We start from the raw sequence: 23,042 nt of genomic DNA on the forward strand, positions 1-23,042 counted from the left end.
CCTCCGTTTGGCGAAACTCATATTATGGGTGGTGAGTCTTAAGTACTTAATCAAATAACTGCGGAAGTTTAGATGAAAATGAAATTTCACACAGTGGAAGGTGAGACGATTCATGGTATACATAGTTGTGTATTGTTCTTTAATGCTTAAGTTTCCTATAACGATTGAAATCGATTCCTGTCCACGCTAAGAGAATACATTGTCTATGACTGAGTAATTTTAAGAAGCATCAAAAGAACCTCAAACCTTTGGTTTTCAAAGAGGAAAAAATTGAAATACCTGGATGCACTACACAACGGATGTTTTCTTGTAACTTTCAAAACAATAACCTAAAAATCTTCATGCTGTAACTCGGGAACTAAAACTTTCATTTTATTCTCTACAACTCCTATTGGAAAATAGTTTATGGTTTTGAGATATATTAGAAATTGGGATGTAAGTTGTGCTATCACATGCGTTAGGATTTTACCGGTCAAAGTAATGGAATTCTCCTTAGTTAATGGTAGCTTACATGATTTCTAATGTTTAAAAAAAATATTTCTCAGTAATTTTACTGAGGCAGACAATTTTTTGACTTTATATTTGGGTCTAGTTTTTCGTTTAGAAGAGGCTCCTGAGAGAAGACTGTCCCGAAATAGTCTGCTATAGCCTCTATCTTTTCCTGATCATACTCTATCTGTTGAGGTCCACGTCCTTCCTTAATTAGGTTAGAAATCCTATGCTGCGTCCTTATTCCGTAGAATTTTATGTACGAGAATTGTCTCTTAGGCTGCTTGGTTACAGGTTAGGCCAACTGTTTTTCATATTTTTACTGAGCTCCCTGGATTGTAATTTTACACTTATTTTGTACCAACCTGTAGTGCTCCATCGTACTTGCTGTGCCAAGACTGGTGGAGATGTTCCAACATTTTTTCTTTTGTTTTAGTAAACGTCGAATATCCAGGGATAGCCATACTTCTTCTTTGGGACTATCCAGTGTATAAATGGTTGAGTAACTTGATCGTATAACTGCCGGAAATGAGTCCATGTTTGTTCTACTGTTGCCCCTGAGTTAACTATCCAGTTTTCAGCCGAGGCTGAAGAGTTGATCACCTTGGTGTCTGTCTTTCATATGTTAGGACGGGTTGGTAAAACTGCTTGACAGACCATCTCGGTCACGAACTTGTGTAAGATGGCCGCATGGTCGCTCCTCCCCAAAGGTAGGAGAAAAGTTATTTGACTGATCATCACCGTGTGTGAAGATTAAGTTCAAGAGAGATGAAGAGTTTTGTAGGTCATATCTCGTGGGATCTCTAATGCTCTGGAATATAGCTAGGAGGGTTGTGGTTTCTAACAATTTACGCCCAAATGATACTGTTGATGACCCTACTCTTATGTTTCCGCAATTTATAAACTGTGCATTAAAGTCACCTACTATAAGGCTCTCACCCCTGTTACACAAGGATTTAAGTTTGCTTAGGAGGAAGTCATCCACTACACATTCTGGACTGCGGTATACTACAACTAGTTCAACACCATGCCGTTTACATTTTATCCTACAGCGCACCAGTTTACATGTACCTGAGTCGTATGCCACTGCCTTGATACCTCGAATGGCTAAGGTACTTTTCGTGTCCAGAATAACCCCACCATCCCTACAGTTTAGTCCATCAATCCTACTACCATACACTTCTGACGTTAACCATGCCTCTGAGATGGGAATGACATCACGGTATTCTGTATTCATCATAGTTTTGAGCTCTGCAATTACAATATGTAGGCTGAGAGCATTTGTGTAGCACACCTTTAATTCTGTGAAGAGCTTTACGTTGCCGCCCATAGTGGTTTTGGGGTTGTTTTGTTCCAGAATATTACCATATGAAAACGCTTATGCATAAGGTTTTTTCACCGTTTCACTTACTTATTTGCGCTGGCCGCCAGCCAGCACTCTCTAACTCACTCTGTTCTGGGCCTTCCTTTCCCGTTCTATCCGATTTTTCTCCATTATTCTCATGTCCCTCTACGTCTCTCGGCGTAATGTGTTCTTTGGTCTTCCTCTTTTCCTTTGGCCTTGAGGATTCTATGTCAGGGCTTGTCTTAAGACGCAGTTGAGTGCTTTCCTCAATGTGCGTTCTATCCACTTCCAGCACCGCCTCCTGATTTCTTCCTCCACTGGAATCTGGCTTGTTCTCTCTCACACTAGGTTGTTGCTGATAATGTCTGGCCAACGGATCCGAAGTATTTTGCATAAAAAACTGTTAATAAACGCTTGTATCTTCTGGATGATGGCTTTCGTAGTTCTCCGGGTTTCCGCCCAACACAGTAGAAATACCTTGACTGGTCGTTCTGGTTTACGATAATTTCCAGTGATTTTCATTGTTGTGTTATACAATTGTCTAATGTTTCCTTCTTTTACAGCCTTTTTCACTGTCATTTCTAAGTCCTCCACATATTTACGTTTGTGAGTTCTGATGCTCCTCTTCTTTTGCTTGTTTACTTCTGTGTATCCAGCTTGTGCCTTGGCTTTTTCTGCTCTTGTTCGGTTGGTATTGATTGCTGTCTTCTTGTTCCTCCTCTGTTGAATCTTATCCAGTGTATCAACAATGATGCATTCCTTATGATGGTGATTATTGTGGCCCAGAACCTCATGACATGTCGAAGTTATTGCCCCTTTTATCCCTTTCTAGTTGTTTTCCATAGTAGTTCTCTCTCCATTAAGTAGATGATGAAGGGCCTGGAATCTATTGCTGAGGGTTATCTTGGATTTGTTTAGTTGGTCAGTATCCCGAATAACAGTCATATTAAACTGTCGTGATGTTGTTCGCCCCGTTGTCCAGTACTTCTTAAGTATCAGCTTCATCTTGGCGACCAGCAGATGATGATCTAATGCTATGTCAGACCCTCTATTGGCTCTCACATCCTCCACTGTCCTCCTGAACTTTATATTGATGTAGGTATGGTTGATTTGGTTCTGTGTAATGTGACCCGGTAAGTTCATGTGGTTTTGTGTATGCGTTTGTGTGGGAATATAGCGCTGTTTATAACCAGTTTATTAAAGGCACATTTTCGTCCCCTTCTCTAGTCCATGTCGTCCCACCATGTCTTAATATCCGGTGTTGTATATCCCGACTTTGGCATTTAGGTCTACCATCAGTATGGTCAAGTATTTTGTTGGCACTTCTCGACGATTGACTACAACCTATCATAGAATTGATCTTTAGCGTCTTCATTGTTGTTGTTGTTAGGCGCACAACATTGGATGACGCCCATTTTATTGTCCTCTTTCTTTGTTTTGAACGAAGCTTTGATGATTCTCGGCCCATGAAATTCCCATCCTATAAGTGCATTTTGTGCTTGTTTTGATAGCATCAGTGCAACTCCTTGTGTGTGTGGATCATCTTCATTTTCATGGACGGAGTATAACAGCAGCTTTCCTGAAGCTAGTCGTTATTGTCCAACCTGCTTCCACTGTGTTTCTGTAGCAATTTGGATGTTTCTTCCGGTCTCCGACACTGTACGAGCATTCCATGTACCTAAATTAATGGTTGCTCTGATTGTCAGAAAGGGCATCAGCCTCGTAACTTCCGAAGGAACTCGGCTTTCACCATGTGGTATCATAACTCTTCTAAATGAAGACTTTCTAACTCCAAGGGCAGAGTTTAAACTGTTTGAGTTATTTTTTCTGGTTAGCGTTTATATAGCGAGTTAATTTTCTGCGGGATAGGGTTGCTAGCCGCATGCCCAACCCTCCTCATTTATCCGGGCTCGTGACCGGCAACGCAGAGAGGCTCCAGGTGGAGTTCTCCGTTCCGGTGGCGCTCATTTATTTTTACCTTTGCCGATCGTCTCTTAATATGACCAACCAGGCTGCAATCCTCACGGACATATATTCCGGGTCCAGTCAGTTCTCATCAATTTTTCAGCATTGAGTTTCACCCCTCAGCAGAAGCAAAGGTAACTTTTAAGAGGCGGCTTTTCTGGGTACTTACAGAATCCAATTTTTGTCTTATTCTGTATAGCTCATGGATGTTAACTCCTGCTACTGTTTCTGGAAGTAGTTTGCTTATTAAGGACTTAATGTAGCTGAGGCCGTGTTTACATCTAGCCTTTGGCTGCTTAAGAAAATGACTGACCTGTCAGCGAAGTTCGTGCTAGCAAGTTGTGGAGTTTCATTCCTTAAAATCTGCCCATCCCTGCAGTCCGATTCAGAGTCAGACGCGAATGTCTCGCTCTGAATCCTTCCGTTTTCTTTTCTGGGTGTAACTATAGGCCAATCTTCATCGACTGAGATGGTTGGACCGCGTGTTACCTATGTCTGAACACCGTTTACGACGACGCGCAATGCTAACAGGTGTTGGAGACGGTTGGAAAAAAATTGGGGTGGCCAAACAAAAACGTGGCATCAATCTGTAATGTCACTAACTTCTAGTCATAGCCATGTTGGTAGATGCAGACTACTTGGTTGGGGTCCACGTGACTATCGCGACCATTGGTTAAAGACTCTCGGTGATATGGCTCCGAATCAATCACAATGGCGTCGGTATGTACACACTTTGTCTTTACTTAAACCGTAAGATTAAACTTGCTTCTTATCTTTCTTTCTACCAACTATTTCTTTCTTCCTGTACTATATTCTTATACACAATCTTTCTTTTACACATTACTGCTATTGAAGTGACTACTTCTATGAATTTAGTGTTAATGTTTCGTGCTAACTAGGTATGGCAACTTAGAACGATGTATATATGTGACGGACCCTACGTTGTAGCTGACCGACTGACATCATCTACACCACTTAGGCTTTACTCCTCCATAGTCTGTTTTGCGTTGATATGTGAATCCGGAGCTGAAACCGTCGACTCACATATCTTAGGGCTCCCTATAATTTGTTTCTTCTCAGCATGATTTTTCATTTTTCTTGTAACCATTCCCACATCTGTGTTTTTGTTATCCTCTGCGTTATTAGTGTCCACCTTGACGGTTTCATTCAGGTTCATAGCCGGACTCATGATAACGCTCACTGCTCCCTCGAAAACTGTTCATCTGCTGCTGGCTGTTTATCTGAGGGAATCTTTCTAGGTATGTTTAGCAGCTCGATCGCCTCAAGAACTAGCAGAGATTTTGTAGAGCAACATGCTCTGCACAACCAACGTGATGGTGACTAGATTCACCTTTTATTTACAGCCAATGTGAGTCCGGTGCACACGTTATGATATCACGCGTCACAGTTGTCACATTGCATTCCATCCTCGACCGGTAAAAAGCATGCAGGTCTACCACAATGATGTTTTACTTGCACCACTAAAACTTTAGTGATCTCACAGAGAGAACAAGAAAAGGAAATCTCCTAAGGCGCAAAGAAAATAAACAAACAGGAAACCTGATCTCTAGAATAAGTGTTTTTAAGGTCTCAAAGGTGATAGACACTGAACGCAAAAAGATGAGACTAATATTTTACTGTAACTGAAAAATCCGACTAGAATAAATACAAAAAAACCTTTTCACCTTGGGTTACAATCAATACTAAAAGGTTTATTCAACGAAGAAAAATACTACTATTCCTTCTGTTTCGCGCTCGCAAAAAATTACACAACTTTAGCGAATCGTATTAACTCAGAGTCCAAACGTTTCACAAAAGCTGCTGTTTGATGGTTCACTAGTGATCAAAGCCTCCATATTAAAAGAATTCTGTGAATTTAAAATAGTCTAGAGAAAAGCTACTCATTCTAAATAAGCTATAACTTCGGAGAAACAAACAAAAATTAGATGTAGGCAGAGTGGAGTTATATTGTATGGTTATAATAGATTAAAACACAACATGAAACATTTACTTGTACTGTAAACGTATTAATTATTCATCATACATTACTGCTATTTATCTACCTACAGTCAAAAGGCACAAACATTTCATAACTGTCATTATAGAAGCGTGAATTATTCTGGTTGTATAGTGTACTATTAGTTAGAGCGGATTGGATTATAGCTCTCAAATGTGGTTCTATTCTACTCGATATTTGAACGAGTTTGAATGTTTAGATGTTTATAACTGATTCATACAGTAATGCTAAATTTGAAAATTTGTTTTGTGTTGTTTAGTTCAAGCAGATCTTTTTAATGGCTAGGATAAAATGATTCATATGTTTTTATCTATCACTTTTGTCTAGTCGAATTCAATCTTTAAATAAAAATAACGAAATTTAATTGCACTTCATATTAATTAAAAAGAGCCCATAAATTTGTGACCAGTTAGCTTCAATTGTAAGAAATTGCCACTGGATTGACTAATACCTCATTTAATCTGTGGCGAAAACACCAAGAGGTAGTTTCTGGAAACTTTTATTTCCAAGCATTACTGCATAAGGATTATTTACTTGAGATGTATGCTTTTCTTAGCGATTAACAATAATATTCTTTAGAATTTCAGGTTTGATACGTAGAACTTCGTATTTGGTATTTAACCTTCATCTGACTCCAAGTGACGCGAGTGTGTTGTTGATTAAGAGATTTCTATTTCAACTGATTCCCCTCTAATGGATTGATCCGTTGAAATGGTTTGATAACACATTCCGAAAACTCATCTTAAATGAGTGATTTTATTATCAATGAAAGATTAACCAGAGGAAAACTGTATGGATATGAAATGAAAGTTACTGAAGGGAAACATTCAAAAGCTAAATTGGAAGCTAATGTTTTTTAATTTCTGTAGTGAGTAAAATTACAAAGCCCTGTCTTATTTCGAGAATCTTAACAAACACAAATACCTCGTTATTAATTTCAAGATTTTAGATAAGTAATATTCAGTCTTCAGTAATAAGGATAGTAGGTTGATGAACCTGTGTTAATCCTGACACATTGCTTTCCAGTGAAGGTCCAGCTTTTCCTTGAAAGTATTCACTGATGGGGCTGATACCACTTGTTCGGGTAAGGCGTTCCAATCATTGACTACTCGATGAGAAAAACGGGACCCCACTTTAAGTTTATTAGATCGTGGTTTATGAACCTTCTTGCTATGACCTCGGAGATTATTAGTGCTGCAGGGAGCAAAAAGATAAGACATATTAACACCCAAATCATAATTAAAGATACGAAATGCCAGTATAAGGTTACCTCGTGTCCTACGATACGACAAGGGGAAAAGATTTAGGCGTTTTAAACGCTCATCGTAAGGGAGTCTAGAAAGACCCTTCACTAATTTCGTTCCCACACGCTGGACACGCTCAAGGGAGTTAGTATCCTTCACCATATTGATCGGTACAAAGTAGTACTTATCCACAACAATATAACATGAAATAAAATGCATCATGAGGTAGAATTACTTTAGATTAGTTACTACATTAGGACTTGAACATCTGAATTTGAACGATTTGAGTGGTAATTTGATCTTAATTTATGAAAGGATAAATATCTGTTACTAATAATATGCTGATAAATAATTACTGCTCATCTTGAACAATTAAGAAATAAGCAAACTAGTATAGAATTTTTCTGTAAAAGTAAACAGTGAGTGGCAGATACATTGCCTTTATAGACTGTAAGAGTCTCAACATATTGTAACCGTGAAATTGGGAACCTATCATATTCATGTATTTATTTCTATTAAGCATTTTGTCACTTTCGAAGCTACAAGGAAACACATATATTTATTATTTATCCTATCATAAATTTTCAGTTATACTATTATTATTTCAGTATTTCGTTAGATCATTTCGAACTATCTGGAGTTCAATTTTATTTTATTCCATCGATAACATCATTATTTTAAATCGTTTGATATACATCTTAATTATTTCTTTCATCTGTGTTGGTACGATGTTACATTTCTATCTCATACAAATTTGTTCAATTGTCTGTGAATAAATTTAAATATTCAACATATATCTTGGTCAATTATTGTTATTTAAGTTACTTTGAATTATTTACAATATATGTCTGATTATCAAAATATATTCAGACAGAATATTAAAAGGTGATTTGTCGTTTTCTTTGATTTATTGGACTTAATTTTCTTATTTTCAGAAATTCAACTTCTCATTCATCTCCTGGAACTTTTCAAAATTTGGTCAACCTTGAACCAAGTTTATCTAAAAAGTATTCATATCTAATTGAGAAACTACAACCTACGGTAGGTAATGCCATACTAATCAATATTCTATAACGGTTTTTAATAAAAAAAATAGTTGAGTTGAACATTTATTTAAACAAGCACATACTATGGTTTTGCAAATCACGTAAAACTATATTACTTTAAAATTACAAAATATTTCCCTTAATAGAAATACATTATTTTAAACTAAAAAGTCATGTATTTCTGAAAATGTATTCAGTCAGAATAATATCTAGTTTTAAACGAAATATTCTTACGGTCAATATATCATTGATTGCTTAATGTTTGTCAAGGTAACTTAATAGTTGAATTCATGAATCGATTTAAAACCAAGCCACCATGGAAAACCTGGAAACAGTGGACGACCATTTCATTTTATTGTGGGACTCCTCAGCAGTGCGCATCCACGATCCCGCTCGCGGGATTTGAACCTAGGACCTTCAGTCTCGCGCACGAAAGCTTAATGTCTAGACCACTAAGCTGCCATCCATTGGTGCTAATGTCTAACTTCAACCAATCCACGAAATTGCTCCGCCGTCCAGGTATTGAGGTATTGAGTTTCTCTATGTACATAGTTAAGATTTCATCCTAATTGGAATACTTACTTGAAGCTATAAACAATTTACTTATTGAACTATAAAATTATTGAAGACCAAAGGTCATTGTCCAGTTATATGATTTTACACTGGACGTTCACTACATCATACATTTTGGAGTGATCGTTGCTAAAAAATATATAACCATCGAATAATTGTTTCCTAAAATCCAAGAAATTTAACAAAAATGGATGAATTTCATGATTACAGAATCTTAATTTTCAGGAAATATTTAATGTCACTTTTCCATCAATTATAATAATCTATACTCAGTCAGTCAGTCAGTAACAATGTAGAGCTTCGTACGTATGTACATCAGTTCGAGTTGCTATACCACATTAGCACAGAGATGCAGTTGTCAATTCAAATCCCATAGTGGTAAAGGTGGTAAGAGTATGAGCAGTAATCAGGAAGATTAAGGTTTGAAGATGTTATTCAGGGAGTATAATCCAATGAAATAAATTTGGAAAGAGAAAAAATGGGGACATGAAGAATTCAGAAGATTAGAATTTTGGAGAACACAAAGAGTAGATGCAACTGCTCCATTGCAAACGATTTTGAGCCATTTCATTCAAGGTCTCCAACCATCGGTTGCTATCATCTTGTAGTACAATAATCTATATTCACTCAACTTGATATCAATTAATTGTTCCCCACTTTTGTAACTTGTATATTCATTCTTATCTACATATTCGATTTTATATTGTTATTTGTTTTTCCCAGGAAATTAAACAAATTGAATTAATGCAAAGAAAATATCAGCAGAATAAAATTGATTGTCTATCATCAAGTGGCTCATTATCAAGAAGTCTACAAAACTTGGTTCTTGTTGGTCAGGCAAGTGTTAATTGTTATTTTAATTAGTTTTAACATTATTATTATAAATTCGAATATTTTATTTGGTAAATAGTTCTGCCTAATGGAATTCATCTGTTACATTTTTCTTGTTTTATGGAAACATTTTGTAATACCATTATTATGTCGTTTTTTTATAAAATTTAACAACTTTTATTCAGATGATTATGAATTCATGCTATTCTGCTAGAATTTTTGTTCATCATTTTTTCAAAATGATAAAGGGAACTATGTGTATGTAACCACTTTTGCATTTTAAAAAAGCGTACTCCATCCAATAGGTAAATGAACTAAGATCACAAAGACTTTATCTAAAAAAGATTCAGGGGACACTGAGCTTATCTCTTCTAAAGTGCTACTCCTCTGTAGAAATACAGTTGTTCTATCTCCACTTTTATTGTTAAAAATATTCATGTAACCCCTTAAGATGTTAGGCTTTTCGAGTCTTTCTTCGTTTCAAGGTTGTCCGCTTCAGTACCGTACTAGTGTTTCTCTTTATGATTAGTTTGCGTTTTGAAAGCAAAACAAACGAGTGGGTGATTAAGTAAAGTAATTAAACATGAGGATCAAATTACGGCCTACAAACTTGTGGACATTAAAAGCTAATAATCGTAGTAGCTCAGTTCCCATATCTACCAACACAGAGTATAAGAGTACAGCTGTTGTTGATTAGTAACCAAATAAAGACAGATCAACAAATTCAGAGTGACTTCAAGGGGTAAAAGTTTGAGTTCAATACACTTGATAGTTTTTTTAAGCTTATACAATAACTCAAAGTCTTAGAAGCTCAGTTTGTGATGAGAGATACGGCGTAAATCTAATTTTTCCTGTTTCTCAATGTAACTAATTCTTGGCTGTAATATAAACTTAGTCATTACTGTCATAATTCTATCACCAATAAACGTCCATTAAACATACTCATTGATATATTCATATGAACTCAAAGTTTCATTTGAACTTCTGGTAATTTGACGGATTTCTTTTTCAGAATTTTAAATGATAAAAAAATATAGAGTACTTGTGAGCAGTTGTTTAACATCTTGTTCCTTTTCTTCTCAGAAATCTTTGAGTAATTGTTACCATTTGACTATTTTTTTAAACCTGAATTTTGTATCCTTAGTACATATTTTTAATTAACCTGAAGCTTTCTACTTAAAGTAATCGCAAAGCTAAACTGAATACTTTGCAGTGATAGTAATGGATAAGACAAATTGATCAGCCTCGAAAAAAATTAATCAGAAGAATTCATTCTAATAATTCAAGAATCAATGAATTATTAGCGAATCCTTCAGGTCATAATATACCACCAACAACTCAAGCATTTCTGAATAAGATACAATAACTATCTAATATTTTCATAACCTACTATTGATTTTAATTTTTAATGAAACCTTCCATTTTTAAAATTTACACTACGAACAAAATATAAATGATTGATAAATATTCAGTCAATAATTATATTTGTTACTATATCAACTAACCTTTAAAAAATTGAATGGTTGTTACGTTGTTTAATGTTTTAGGCATCTAGACCACAATCGGCTATTTGCCGAAAATCTCAACATGATAAAATGAGCTCCAATTATTTGAAAAGTACGGAGCAGCGTTTAACAGTAAGTCTTATATGTCCTTTTAAACTTATAGAAATTTATTAAGTAAATTACTTTTCAAGATGTATTGCATTTAAACTTAGTATGTTCTTTGATTGCATCGTGAAATAATAATATTCATAAATGAATTAACTAGAAGGATTATTTGTTTATTTATTTATTATTTATTATAAATATCTTTATTCAATATTATACTTTGGTACAATATAGAATTCTCAGCACAGGGTATTTCAACAAGTTACTTACGCAAAAAAATACAGTAACAAATACAAAAAAAGGTTTACAAAAATAAACAACCGAAAAACTGTACAACTTTACGAATTAGCGACATGTTAAGAATGCAGGTTATTGGCTAGGTTAACTCTAACAACCTGTTCGTCACAGAGTATATTTGCTAGGTAAGGTATTATAGAACTTTTATACTTTTGCTTGCATGCATGGATTTTTATGTAATTACGTCTCATTCTACCAGAAGATATACAAGGAGAAAGATAAAAGTGAAGGAGATGGTTAGTATCTGATAAAATAACACCTGGCAGGAGTTTGCATGACTTTAGATGTCTATCCACAACCATATTAATTATAACCTCGAAAGATTCACCACACACCTTGAAAACTGCCTTCAGCACTCTCCGCAATACAGCAAAGTCTTTTCTCAAAAGCCCGGGAAAGAATAATGGAGAACAGTAAAGAATAATAGGTAATATGCAAGGATTGACAAATTGTAAGAGTAAATGACGAGTAATCCCAAGAGCATGCAATCTCTTTATGTAGTAATTCAGACGGAAAACCTTCGATAACAATAAAACTTGAGAAGACCAAGAGAGATTAAAAAAAAGGTAACACCAAGATAATTGACCTTCGACACTGTGTTTATCAAACAGATTTCAATCGCACAAGCATTATGGAATCCCAATATGGTGTTTAGATTCCGTTCATGTCTCATGCTAAAGTTAACAGATTGACATTTAGACGGATTAAGTATGAGACCATTAACAACAGACCACCATTCAATACGATACAAAGTCTCATTCATTTCTACGGAATGTAAAGAGGTAGAAATCGGCATACATACAGTGAAATCGTCCACATATTTCACAAAAGTGTTTTTTGTGGAAGATGGCAGATTATTTAGAAAAGAGACAAAAAGTGGTGAAAGAACAGCTCCTTGTGGTACACCTTCATGAGACAGTAGAGACTCTGAACACTTTCCTCCAAACACAGTGTACTGTTTCTTCCAGAGAGGTAGGAACATAGCCAGTCGGTTATCCAGCTGTCAGTGTTGACGCTGATTAACTTGTTAAGTAAACGTTGTCTTGGTATAGAGTCAAAAACTGAAGTATAGTCCAGAAAAGCACATCGAACATACTTCTGACCCTTTTCTAAGTTGAACACTATATTGTGATGCAGAACAGCAACAGCATCTAAGGTGCTTCTTTTGCATCTGTAAGCAAACTGCTACGGATCAATATGCTTTTTATCGCAGGCTGAAGTGGAAGTATTAATAATTTTTCGACTGTTTTGAGGAAGTGTGAAGCTATTGCAATAAGTCTAAATTTCACATTCTTATCACCAGATAATTTCTTGGATACAGGGATTATCTTCATCTTTCACCACATTTTCGGTATGATATTAGATGAGAAGGATCTGTTAAAGATAGTCATGAATGGATAACATAAGACGTCAGCACATTTTTTGATTGCTACTGTCTACTATGAATTCAATAATAAATTATTGTCATCTTTCCTTGGCCTTTTGTGTAAACCTTTATTCTTTTACTTTTGAGTTCAACTGTTATTCCTTCTTCTAGTTTCGATTTTAAAATTTATTCTATTTTCACAGATTGAAATCATGAGTCAGTTGAAGCTACTCCTGGAGTTCTGGTGGGAAGCCGTTACCAGTGGAGTTCAACCAGGGCTGTTGTGAGAAATCAGCTCACTGAAGACAATGGTATATGGTGGCGCAACTTCGTGGATTGGTTGAAGTTAGACATTAACACCGTTGGATGCCGGCTCAGTGGTCTAATGGTTAAGTGCTCGCGCGCGGAACCAGTAGGTCCTGGGTCCGAGTCCTGTGGGGTGCGGGATCGTGGATGCGCACTGCTGAGGAGTCCCATACCAGGACGAAACGGTCGTTCAGTGCTTTCAGGTTTTCCATGGTGGTCTAGTTTCAACTGACTTATGATTTCAATCTGTGAAATTTCTAAAATCTCCACAAACCCCTTCTGATAATTATTCTATTTTGACAATCAAGTTATTATTTTCAGATAAATGTTATGTATTGAAACCTATCCAATTAAAGAAATAACAACTTTTTCGTCCAATAATACCTATTACCCATTGGTTTTCAATTATTCTTTAACCTACATCAAACAGACATTTAAAAAAATATGTATATATTGGCATGTTGTTGCATAACTCTGAGAATAAATTGATATTACAAAATGTGTACTATTGTATTTGAACCTATTGATCTAAATATCGTGTACTCTGCATAAAAACCTAATGATCCTAAATTCTTTTTTTAAAAATCTTTCACGAGGTAACGAACATGCTCTACTGTGAACTGTTATACTAGAATAAAATAGCTATTCAATACACCTTAATTTTTAATAATTCTCTTATATTTATATGTAACAAGAACTTTCAATAAATTAATTTCATTTCTTTTTTTTTTACAAATAGATTTTATTTGTTTTTTTTTATTCGATTTTCCTGATGATGTTTATGGTTTTTACAATAGTGGCAAGTGTTTTCAACTGAAATTCCGTTTTATTTATTGTGATAAAGCTTGTAAACCTTTTTTTCAATCAATCTTACTTTCAATATAGTGAAAATTTCCATTTTGACATTTGGTAAATAAAGAAGGAACTAATCGAGCGAAGAGATTTCTTTTCAATTAGTTTTTCATCATGGCTCTACAATAATATATACATTTATATAAAATATACAATTTATTTATTTATTTAAACACATAAACATTGGTACAAGGAGGCACCAAATAGATATGTGCCACATAGATCATTTGAATTGTGTGAGGGCTGGTATACTACCCGGGTGCCCAGACCGAAGCAGGTGGTTATCTTAGGGGGCCACTCCCCGAGCCTTTGACCTAAAGGTCTAACCCACAAGGCAGTGGAGCATCATGAGGAGATGCAGTCCCATGGTAGCCGGTGACCAACGATTGGTTCATACGCCATTTGTCCCCTCAGGGTACTGGAGCCCATGTGCACCATTGGTTTGGAATCAAGATTTTCCTGCTCCCCTGGGTGGGCACAACCCGGTTAAAGCGCCGGAAATTCGCTTTTCGTCCTCTCAATCTCATAAACAACACCCTCTCCACAAGAATGCAGTGAGTAGGACTTCCCTGGCAGAGGCTGTATACGCGTGGCCGTGTGAGGGTATTTCGAGAGGGAGGGAGGGCCCACCTCACTCTTGGCCATACCAGAGCATTTGAGGGCGAGATTTACGTAACGTATCCACTCGATGAGTATTATTTCATTATATATATTAGTGTACAGCCATGATGAAAAACTAATTGAAAAGAAAAATCTCACATTCATTTTGAATTATATAATGGAAGAGAAAAATATTTTTGTAAAACTCAAAAAGTATAGTTCCTATTGAACATAGTACTCGATCAATATTGGATACAATCATTTAGTTGGTTTAGTAATGAAAATATCCTCTGTTGTATTATTTGTAAATATAAATTTATTGTCTCAGTAAAAGGTGTTTATTAATTGATGAATATATATTTAAATTATTTATTGTATGTTATATGTTAAATATTCCCTGTTTTCGAAGTATATATTTATTGGTATATTTATTCTTAGCGTAGGGCATCACATTCATCACTTGATAAAGAAAGACAGTTTTGGAAACGGAAACAAACTCAAGAACGAATGCAAAAGTATGATGTTATTTTAAAAAAAAATCGATTTCGAATTTGCAAATTTTTCTAGTCTTTCGGTAGTTAACTGTATCATCTGTTTAAGTGGTTTTTTATTATGGAGATTTTACATGAAACCAAGGAATACTGGTTGTTTAGGTTGCCCTATTTAGAAACTTGTTAATAATATACAGCAAAATACAAGAAATCACTGATGAATATGGATTTAGACTGCTCTTTATCACAAATTATCAAAAGTTTAAAATGTCAACTCTATGCTTTCACGTTGCTGCGTTTTATCTCTGTTGAACTCTTGGCTATAATAGGAATCTAGAAGTACAGTGAAACACTTGTCCAACATTCCTCCGTTCACTAGCTATTATCAACTTGTGAGAAATGTATTTTTTTAATAATGATATCTGGTAAAGGGTAAATATTAAAGTTTAGAAAATAATTTGAAGAAAAACGTGGTAGTCTTGCCGTAATAGCTCATTGTGAATACTATTTTATGAAAGTAATTAACATTGTTTTTTTGGTTTCTATGAGCAATACTTTGTGTGTATATATCACCCCGCTTACTAGTAGAATGTTTATACTATAAACACAGGAGTTTAAATCTTTTTACAATTACTTTTCTGTTTATCATGTGCACACTAATTTGTGCTCGGTGTAATGATCACATTTCTGTTTAGTTCTTTATTCTCACACAATCATTTATCAAATTTTATGAACGATATGGATTTAAGTACAACTACATAATAACCCTATGGCTCAATAAGAGTAGATGGGTTAATTTTTAATTGAGAGATTGACTTTACAAACAAATATCAACACGTAGGAAACGTTAATTTTTGCATAATATGAAAACAAGACTTATCATATGAACAGTTTTGAAATATGATGGGATGCCTGTTTATTGGAAAATATTTATTCTAGATAACCACTAATAAAAATAACAACAATTTTCTACATGAGTACTGCAACTCAATAATCCTGTACAGATTTATCGAATAAGTTTTATACCATAATAACTGTTAGATAGTATTCACTTCCCTGAACAGAAGTTACTTACTTACGCTTGTTACCCCTTATAGAGGAGCATAGGCCATTCACCAGCATTCGCCATCCAACCGTGTCCTGGACAATCCTTTCCAGCTCCTTCCAGTTGTTATTCATCCTTTCCATATCTGCTTTCATTTCCCGACGTAATGTGTTCTTTGGCCTTCCTCTTTTCCGCCTTCCTTCAGGATTCCAAGTTGTCGCTTGCCTCTTGATGCAGTCTGATGATTTCCCCAATGTATGTCCTATCCACTTCCAACGTCTTTTACTAATTCTCTCTTCAGTTCAAAGCTGGTCTTTTCTCTCCAACAGTTGACTGTTGTTGATGGCATCCGATCAACAGACATTGATTATCTTGCGTAGACAATTGTTTGCAAATATTTGTACTTTTTCGATGATGGTTGTAGTAGTTCTCCAAGTTTCAGCTCCGTACGGTAGAACTGTTTTGACGTTCGTATTAAAGATTATGACTTTAACGTTGGCTTTTTATTTTGAGTTTTATATGTTATACAACTGTAGGAATGCAGACCATGCTTTGCCAATCCTTGCCTTTACGTCTGCATAAGATCCTTCTCGTTCATCGGTGATTCTGTTCAGGTACGTGAAAGACCCCACCTTTTCCAGAGCTTCTCCATCGAGTGTGATTGGGTTGATGTTCTCTGTGTTGTGTTTGAGGATGTTGCTTTTTCATTTGTGTATGTTGATGCCTACTGATGCGAAGGCTGCTGCTACAGTGATTATGTTGACCTGCACTTACTGGTTTGTGTGGGATAGAAGAGCCAGGTTATCTATGGGGTTTAAATCGCCTAGTTGCGTACAAGCTGCTTATTGTATTCCGTGCCCTCCCTCAAATGTGGAGATCTTCATAATCCAGTCAACCTCCAGAAGAAAGAGAAAAGGAGGAGAGTAGGCAGCTTTGCCTGACTCCGGTCCTCATTTAGAATACATCTGTGAGCTACCCTCCATGAATGACTTTGCAGTGTAATCCATCATAAGAGTTCCGTATGATGGTGACAATCTTCTCAGTTACATCATAGCGTCGAAGAGGGTTCTATAAGCTTCTCCTATCCACACTGTTAAGGAAGTTGACATGTAGTGACGAGTTCCATTCGAACGATTGTTTAAAAATGATCCGTAATGTTTCAATTCGGTCTGTACACGATCGATTCTTACGGAATCTGTCCTGTTGATCACAAAGTTGGGCGTCTACTTGATATTTCATCCGGTTCAGCAACACTGCTGAAAACCTTTCCTGGTACTGACAGTAGTGTGATGCCTGTGTCGTTCCCACATTTACTCCAATCTCCTTTCTTTGGCATCTTGATGAGATATCTTTCTTTCCAGACTGTTAGCACTTGTTCGTCCTCCCAAATCGTCCTAAATAGAACGTGGAGCATATTTGCAGTGGCTTCTATATCTGACTTCAATGCTTCAGTCGGTATACTGTTAGGTTCTACTGCTTCCCCACCCTCGATATGTCTGACGGCCATCCTGATTTCTTCCGTCGTTGGTGGAGTGACTTCTATAGGGAGGTCTGTAGGTGCTACTTCAATATCCGGTGGATTCAATGGAAATAGTCTATTTAAGAGTTCCTCGAAGTACTCTACCCATCTGTTCTTCTTTTCTTGAATCTCAATGATTGAATTACCTTCTTTTTACGTGACTGGTCTCTCTGGTTTACTATATTTCCCCGTCAATTTCTTCGTTGTGTCATAAAGTTGTTTCATGTTTCCTTCTCTTGAAGCTTCTTTCGCTGTCGTTGCTAGCTCTTCCAAGTATTTCTGCTTGTCAACTCTAATGCTCCGCTTCACTTGTTTGTTTACTCCTGTGTATTCAGCTTGTGCCTTGACTTTCTTTTCTCTTGTTCGGCCGTTGTTAATTTCTGTCTTCTTTTTCTTTCTTTCTTGAATCCTTTTCAGGGTTTCGATAGAAATCCATTGCTTATTATGATGCTCCTTGTGGCCCAGTACTTCCTGACACTTTGAAGTTAGTGCTTATTTGATCCCTTTTCAGTTATCCTCCATAGTAGTTTCTTTTCCTGTGAGTAGATCTTGTTAATCTTGAAATTTGTTCTTGTTCGGCTGTTGTTAATTGCTGTCTTCTTTTCTCGAATCTTTCTCAGAGTTTGGATAGATATCCATTCATTATGATCTGAACCGAAGTAGGTGGCAAAAGTTTTAAAATCATCGGCTTAATATTTAGATATTGCATGTATGAACTACGTGATAATAGAACAATAATGATTATTTTTGCTATTGTAACTGATATAGTGATGAAAGAGAACGTGCACAAAAATGTTATGAAGAGAAGCTAAACAAAGTTGAAAAACACAGAAATCAAATTTTGAAAGAAAAAGAAAGAAATATGATTACGGCCCAGTAAGTTTCATAGATGAGTAAACGTAATTATACGAATATATATGATGGTTTTACAATCAATATTCATTGGAATTTTAAAAAGATACAAAACTCATTATCGCTATTAATGTTAAGTGGTTGAAGGTATTAGGTAGTAATCTTAGACTTCTTACTTCATTCTTGTTAATATTCAATACTTTTAATCTCCAAATTATATATACAGTTCTTTCAAAAATAGTTATGTCTTCTGAAAATTGTTTGGATTTGAACTCGTGGTTCCCGTCCATAATCGAGTAATCAGACTCTTCACCTCAGTCATCCTAGAATATTATCGAATCGGTTGTTTTGTCATGATTCATACTTTTGAAAGAATATACGATTTTTTTGTAAGTCGCTGAGCATTTTTACAATATCGCACGACTAATGTCATGGATTAATTGGAGTCAAATCTGTGCTCCATTGAATCCCGACTCAGTGGTCTAGAAGTTGACCGTGAGACTCAAGATTCTGGGTTTGATCTCCGGTTACGGAGTCGTAAGTACCCATTGCTGAATCCCATACCAGGACAAAGTGGATGCCTAGCGCTTCCAAATTTTCACTGGTTGTTTAATTTGGATCGGTTCACGATCACAATAAAATTCAACATTCTTCATAACCCTATGCTGATAAAACTTGTGCAAGAATAAGGTCTCCTACCAAGTCAATTAGTTACTGAAGAACGATATGATAAAGATAAACAGTCCATAAGTACTGGCCAAATTTACTTGACTACCTAAACATTATTTATGTATTCACTAAAGTATAGTTAGAATTGTAGTTGTATGATCACACTTTCAAATACTTTTCTGTAAAGTATTTGTGCTCTGACTAATTTAAAACCGTAATTAGTAATCATTGTTCCATCAGATGATCAAAGTATAAACTAAGTTGTTTCTAAAGTCCAGATTGGGTCGTTTTTCAAGAGGGCCTATATCAGTTACAAACCATTGAAGTTTGACTTCACGTAGACTGATATTGCATACTGCTAAGGAGCCAGAAACGTAACTAAAACATTTTACATCCCTTATTAGAGGTTCAGCAACCTGCCCACTTTATCTCAAGGTAGTATTAGAAATGTTTTTTAATTAAACGCACCAGACAGATTGACAGGAAACTTGGTGCTTCTTAACCATAATTGAAAACTTTTTCAGTTATGAACGTGCAAGAAAAGTTCGTCAAGTTCTAGAAAGAAGAAAACAATTAAGGAAAATGATTGAAGAATATAGAAAAGAACTGTACGAAGCTCGAGAACAAGTAAGCCAACATTATCGAAATACTTAACGATATTATTCATATGGGCAACATAAATACGAAATTTCATCGACGTTTTGTCATTTAATAGAATTTAATCATATTTCTAATAACGACCTCTTATCAATAAAATAAAAGTCGGGCAGCCAGTAATATTCAATATGCAGCCTGACATAAATACGTGTTAGCTCAATTTGTCTTTTAAAATCAATAGTAAAGGATGACAGTAAAGTAGTCGAAATAATTATAAAAGAATTGATAATGAGAAAAACTTAAAATTAAGAATATAGTTTAAGAAAAAACAGCTGAAAATGATTGAAGAAATACTGAAACTGCATCCGTTATCATTAGGTGTACCATTTTTCTCCCACTTTGCTCAGCTATTTTCCATCCTAATGGGCAGTTGATTGGAGGTCTATATCTTACACTTGTTGGTAGAACATGCTGGCGAAGACACTCATGGAAAAAATATAGTTGTCCTCGAGTGGAAGCCTGCCTTTTGGCGAAATTCTCCCATTTTCTCGTTGTTCGAAAAAAAGGATAATAAGTGAATGAATTTACCACAACGTAATTGATTTCGAATCATATCATTCAACGCTTCCACTACCTGATATCACATTTATCATGAGAATAAGACAAAATCTACATAGTAAATAAAATAATATTAAAATAATTCACTTGGTGTTGTCTAATTGTATCTTCTCATTATTATTTAGGACTGCAATTGATCAGTCTCTTGTTGACATATATGCATCCTGTGCAGACTGCCTCGATATTGCCTTAGGTCATAAGCAAAGATGGATAGTGAATAACGTGATGGCATGTGAATCAAACGGTACTGGGTCCGAGTCCCAAAGTGAACATCAACTCTGAGATGCAAATACATCCAACTGACGAGTCACAAATAGGACAATACGCGTGTCCTGAATTCCACTGCTAGCCACTATCCATCTTTGCTTATAAAATATAAAATAATGTTTAATATTTGCTAGGAAATCCATCCAGATTGACAACATATTCTAGACATTTAAAATCCATGTATATGTACTTGATCATCAAATGTAGCGACGAGTAAATCTATCATTCAGTATTCTGGAATTGAGATTATTGACATTAAAATGTATCAATTGAATTTTCGGAAAGATGCCGTGATCAAAAATATTCAGAAGTAAGCTAGCAGTCTATCTTGTTTGTTACGTAATAACTGATGATTATAAAATTTTGTTTGAAATATCTAGTTTGCAGCTTTTAACCTAACAGTGAGTGGATTAGGAAGATTGAAATTTATCTAAATAACAATTAAACTAAACGTCTTTTTACGGTTATTGAAATAACCAATGAAATTAATAGTGAATTTTTAACTTATAATTATATTAATAGGTAAAAATGCTTTAAATTATTTGTACGTACGATTTATCTAATGATTTGAAGTTATAATCAAATCAATTAACTCAGCTACTAATCTAGTTGAAGTCTCTTTGAAAAAATAGCTCTCCCTGTCTCCCACACTGTACGAGCATCCCATGTACCTAAATTAACGATCGCTCTGGTTTTCAGGAGGAGCTTCAGCTTCGTGAATTCCAAAGGAACTAGGCTTTCATAATGAGGCGTCATAACTCTTCTAAATGAAGACCTGCTAACTCCCAGGGCAGAGTATAGATGGTTTGAATTATTTTATCTGATTAGCGTTTTTTAGCGAGTTAGTTTTCTATGGGAAGGGGTTGCTAACCCCATACCCAACCCTTCTCCTTTATTCGGGCTTGGGACCGGCAGTAGATCCGGGGAGGCTCCTGGCGGAGTTTTGAAAAAATGACAGCATAATTAAAAAAATACCTATCCTTGATCATTTATCAAATTAATCCAACGATAGATACGTTTATCGGTTTTCAGTCATTTGGTCGTGATCTGAGTGAAAACGCTCCGATGAACTTCTCAGCCTTCTAATAATACAGAACTTATTATCTAAAACGATTGAAGCGTTTTTATGAAGTATCCTAGTTCGATGAGAATCACTCTGATTTTCTGAGTATTTCAGAATTATTCAGAAGAAATTTTGGAGGTACCGAACGATTGAGTTTTATGTAGTCATAAAACACGTGAATTAAGGAATATATGTACTACCGAAATTTTGTTTGTGAACGTTAAAAACAGTGAAACGCCTATAATTTCAATTCGCTTGGTATTGTTTGGCTTGCATCTTCCTATTGAGGTTTAAGATTGCAATTGACGAGTCTTAAATAAGACGAAACGCGCGTCCTGGATTCCACTGCTAGCCAGTATCCATCATTGCTTACATAAAGTCTGTAATTTCTCTTTACATTGGATAGATATTTGAAAATATAACTAGTATCTCTGAGTTTGTGCAACCCATCCAACTTATTTTCATTATTTTTGAATGTACAGTCTATACAAAGAGCTATGGAACGTGTATCCTGTAGATTATTAGAAGAACAGAAAAGATTAGCTTCAGAACGAAGACAAAAACAAATGCAAGTTGAAGAAAATACAAAAGAGTTAGTTGAAATATATTGTCATTTAATGAAAGTTGAGTTTTATAACTGATTAACATCAATTGAAAAATCATTAGGTATATCGATAAATATTTGTAAATTATTCTGTGCAGTTTTAGTGAAATGAGCAGCCTATACTCCTTCGTGAGGGGCAACAGGCGTAAGCGAAGTAAGTTTTAATGAAAATTGAATTTGTAAGATAATTTAGTAGAATTCAACGGTATCAATCACTTACTAACGCAGTTAATTTTCATATCAAGAATAAGACTCCGAACTAGCATGGCCCAATGTATGTTTATGTTTTTCTTTTACAAAGAACTATTAGATTGTAAATTCAGCAAGTTATCTGGGCAAGCTACTGATCTGAATGTAGTACTTATTTATTCGAATTTTTATGCTACCTACTACTATTGCTTCAACATTTTTCTCATTAAGTCATGGTGATTATATAAGCGCCAACGGAATTTAGGCGCGACCAAACAAAGACCAATCATCGATACACCTGCTTCTTTGAAAGCATATTTTCAATGTTCTTGGAAGTTAAAAAGAAAATCATCGAAGAATTCATATTTTTATCTCATTTAGATGTCCTTCTCAGTAATATATTAATATTCTCCAATTGACAATGAGTATAGTTGTTCATCAAACATTTACTCTCAAAATCGTAGATATCGAACATATTTTTAGTGTTTTACCTTCATCAGAAGGAAGAAGAAACTACTATGGAGGACAACTGGAAAAGTATCAAAGAAGCATTAACTTCAACGTGTCAAGAAGTTCTGGGTCTAAAG

At 35.4% G+C, this 23,042-nt stretch overlaps 1 protein-coding gene across 1 annotated transcript; it reads left to right on the forward strand.

Moving 5' to 3' along the window:
• Positions 1 to 24: 24 nt before the first annotated feature.
• On the forward strand, positions 25 to 19,771 carry MS3_00010529 (uncharacterized protein; the record flags this gene model as incomplete). Its single annotated transcript, XM_051218903.1, has 8 exons — positions 25 to 31; positions 73 to 100; positions 7,996 to 8,101; positions 9,403 to 9,516; positions 11,058 to 11,147; positions 14,980 to 15,056; positions 18,365 to 18,472; positions 19,642 to 19,771. The coding sequence occupies 8 exons, from the start codon at positions 25 to 27 to the stop codon at positions 19,769 to 19,771; spliced, it is 660 nt and encodes a 219-aa protein (XP_051064077.1).
• Positions 19,772 to 23,042: the final 3,271 nt, after the last annotated feature.

This window comes from Schistosoma haematobium (assembly GCF_000699445.3).
Source record: "Schistosoma haematobium chromosome Unknown HiC_scaffold_206, whole genome shotgun sequence".
Lineage (NCBI taxonomy): Eukaryota > Metazoa > Platyhelminthes > Trematoda > Strigeidida > Schistosomatidae > Schistosoma > Schistosoma haematobium.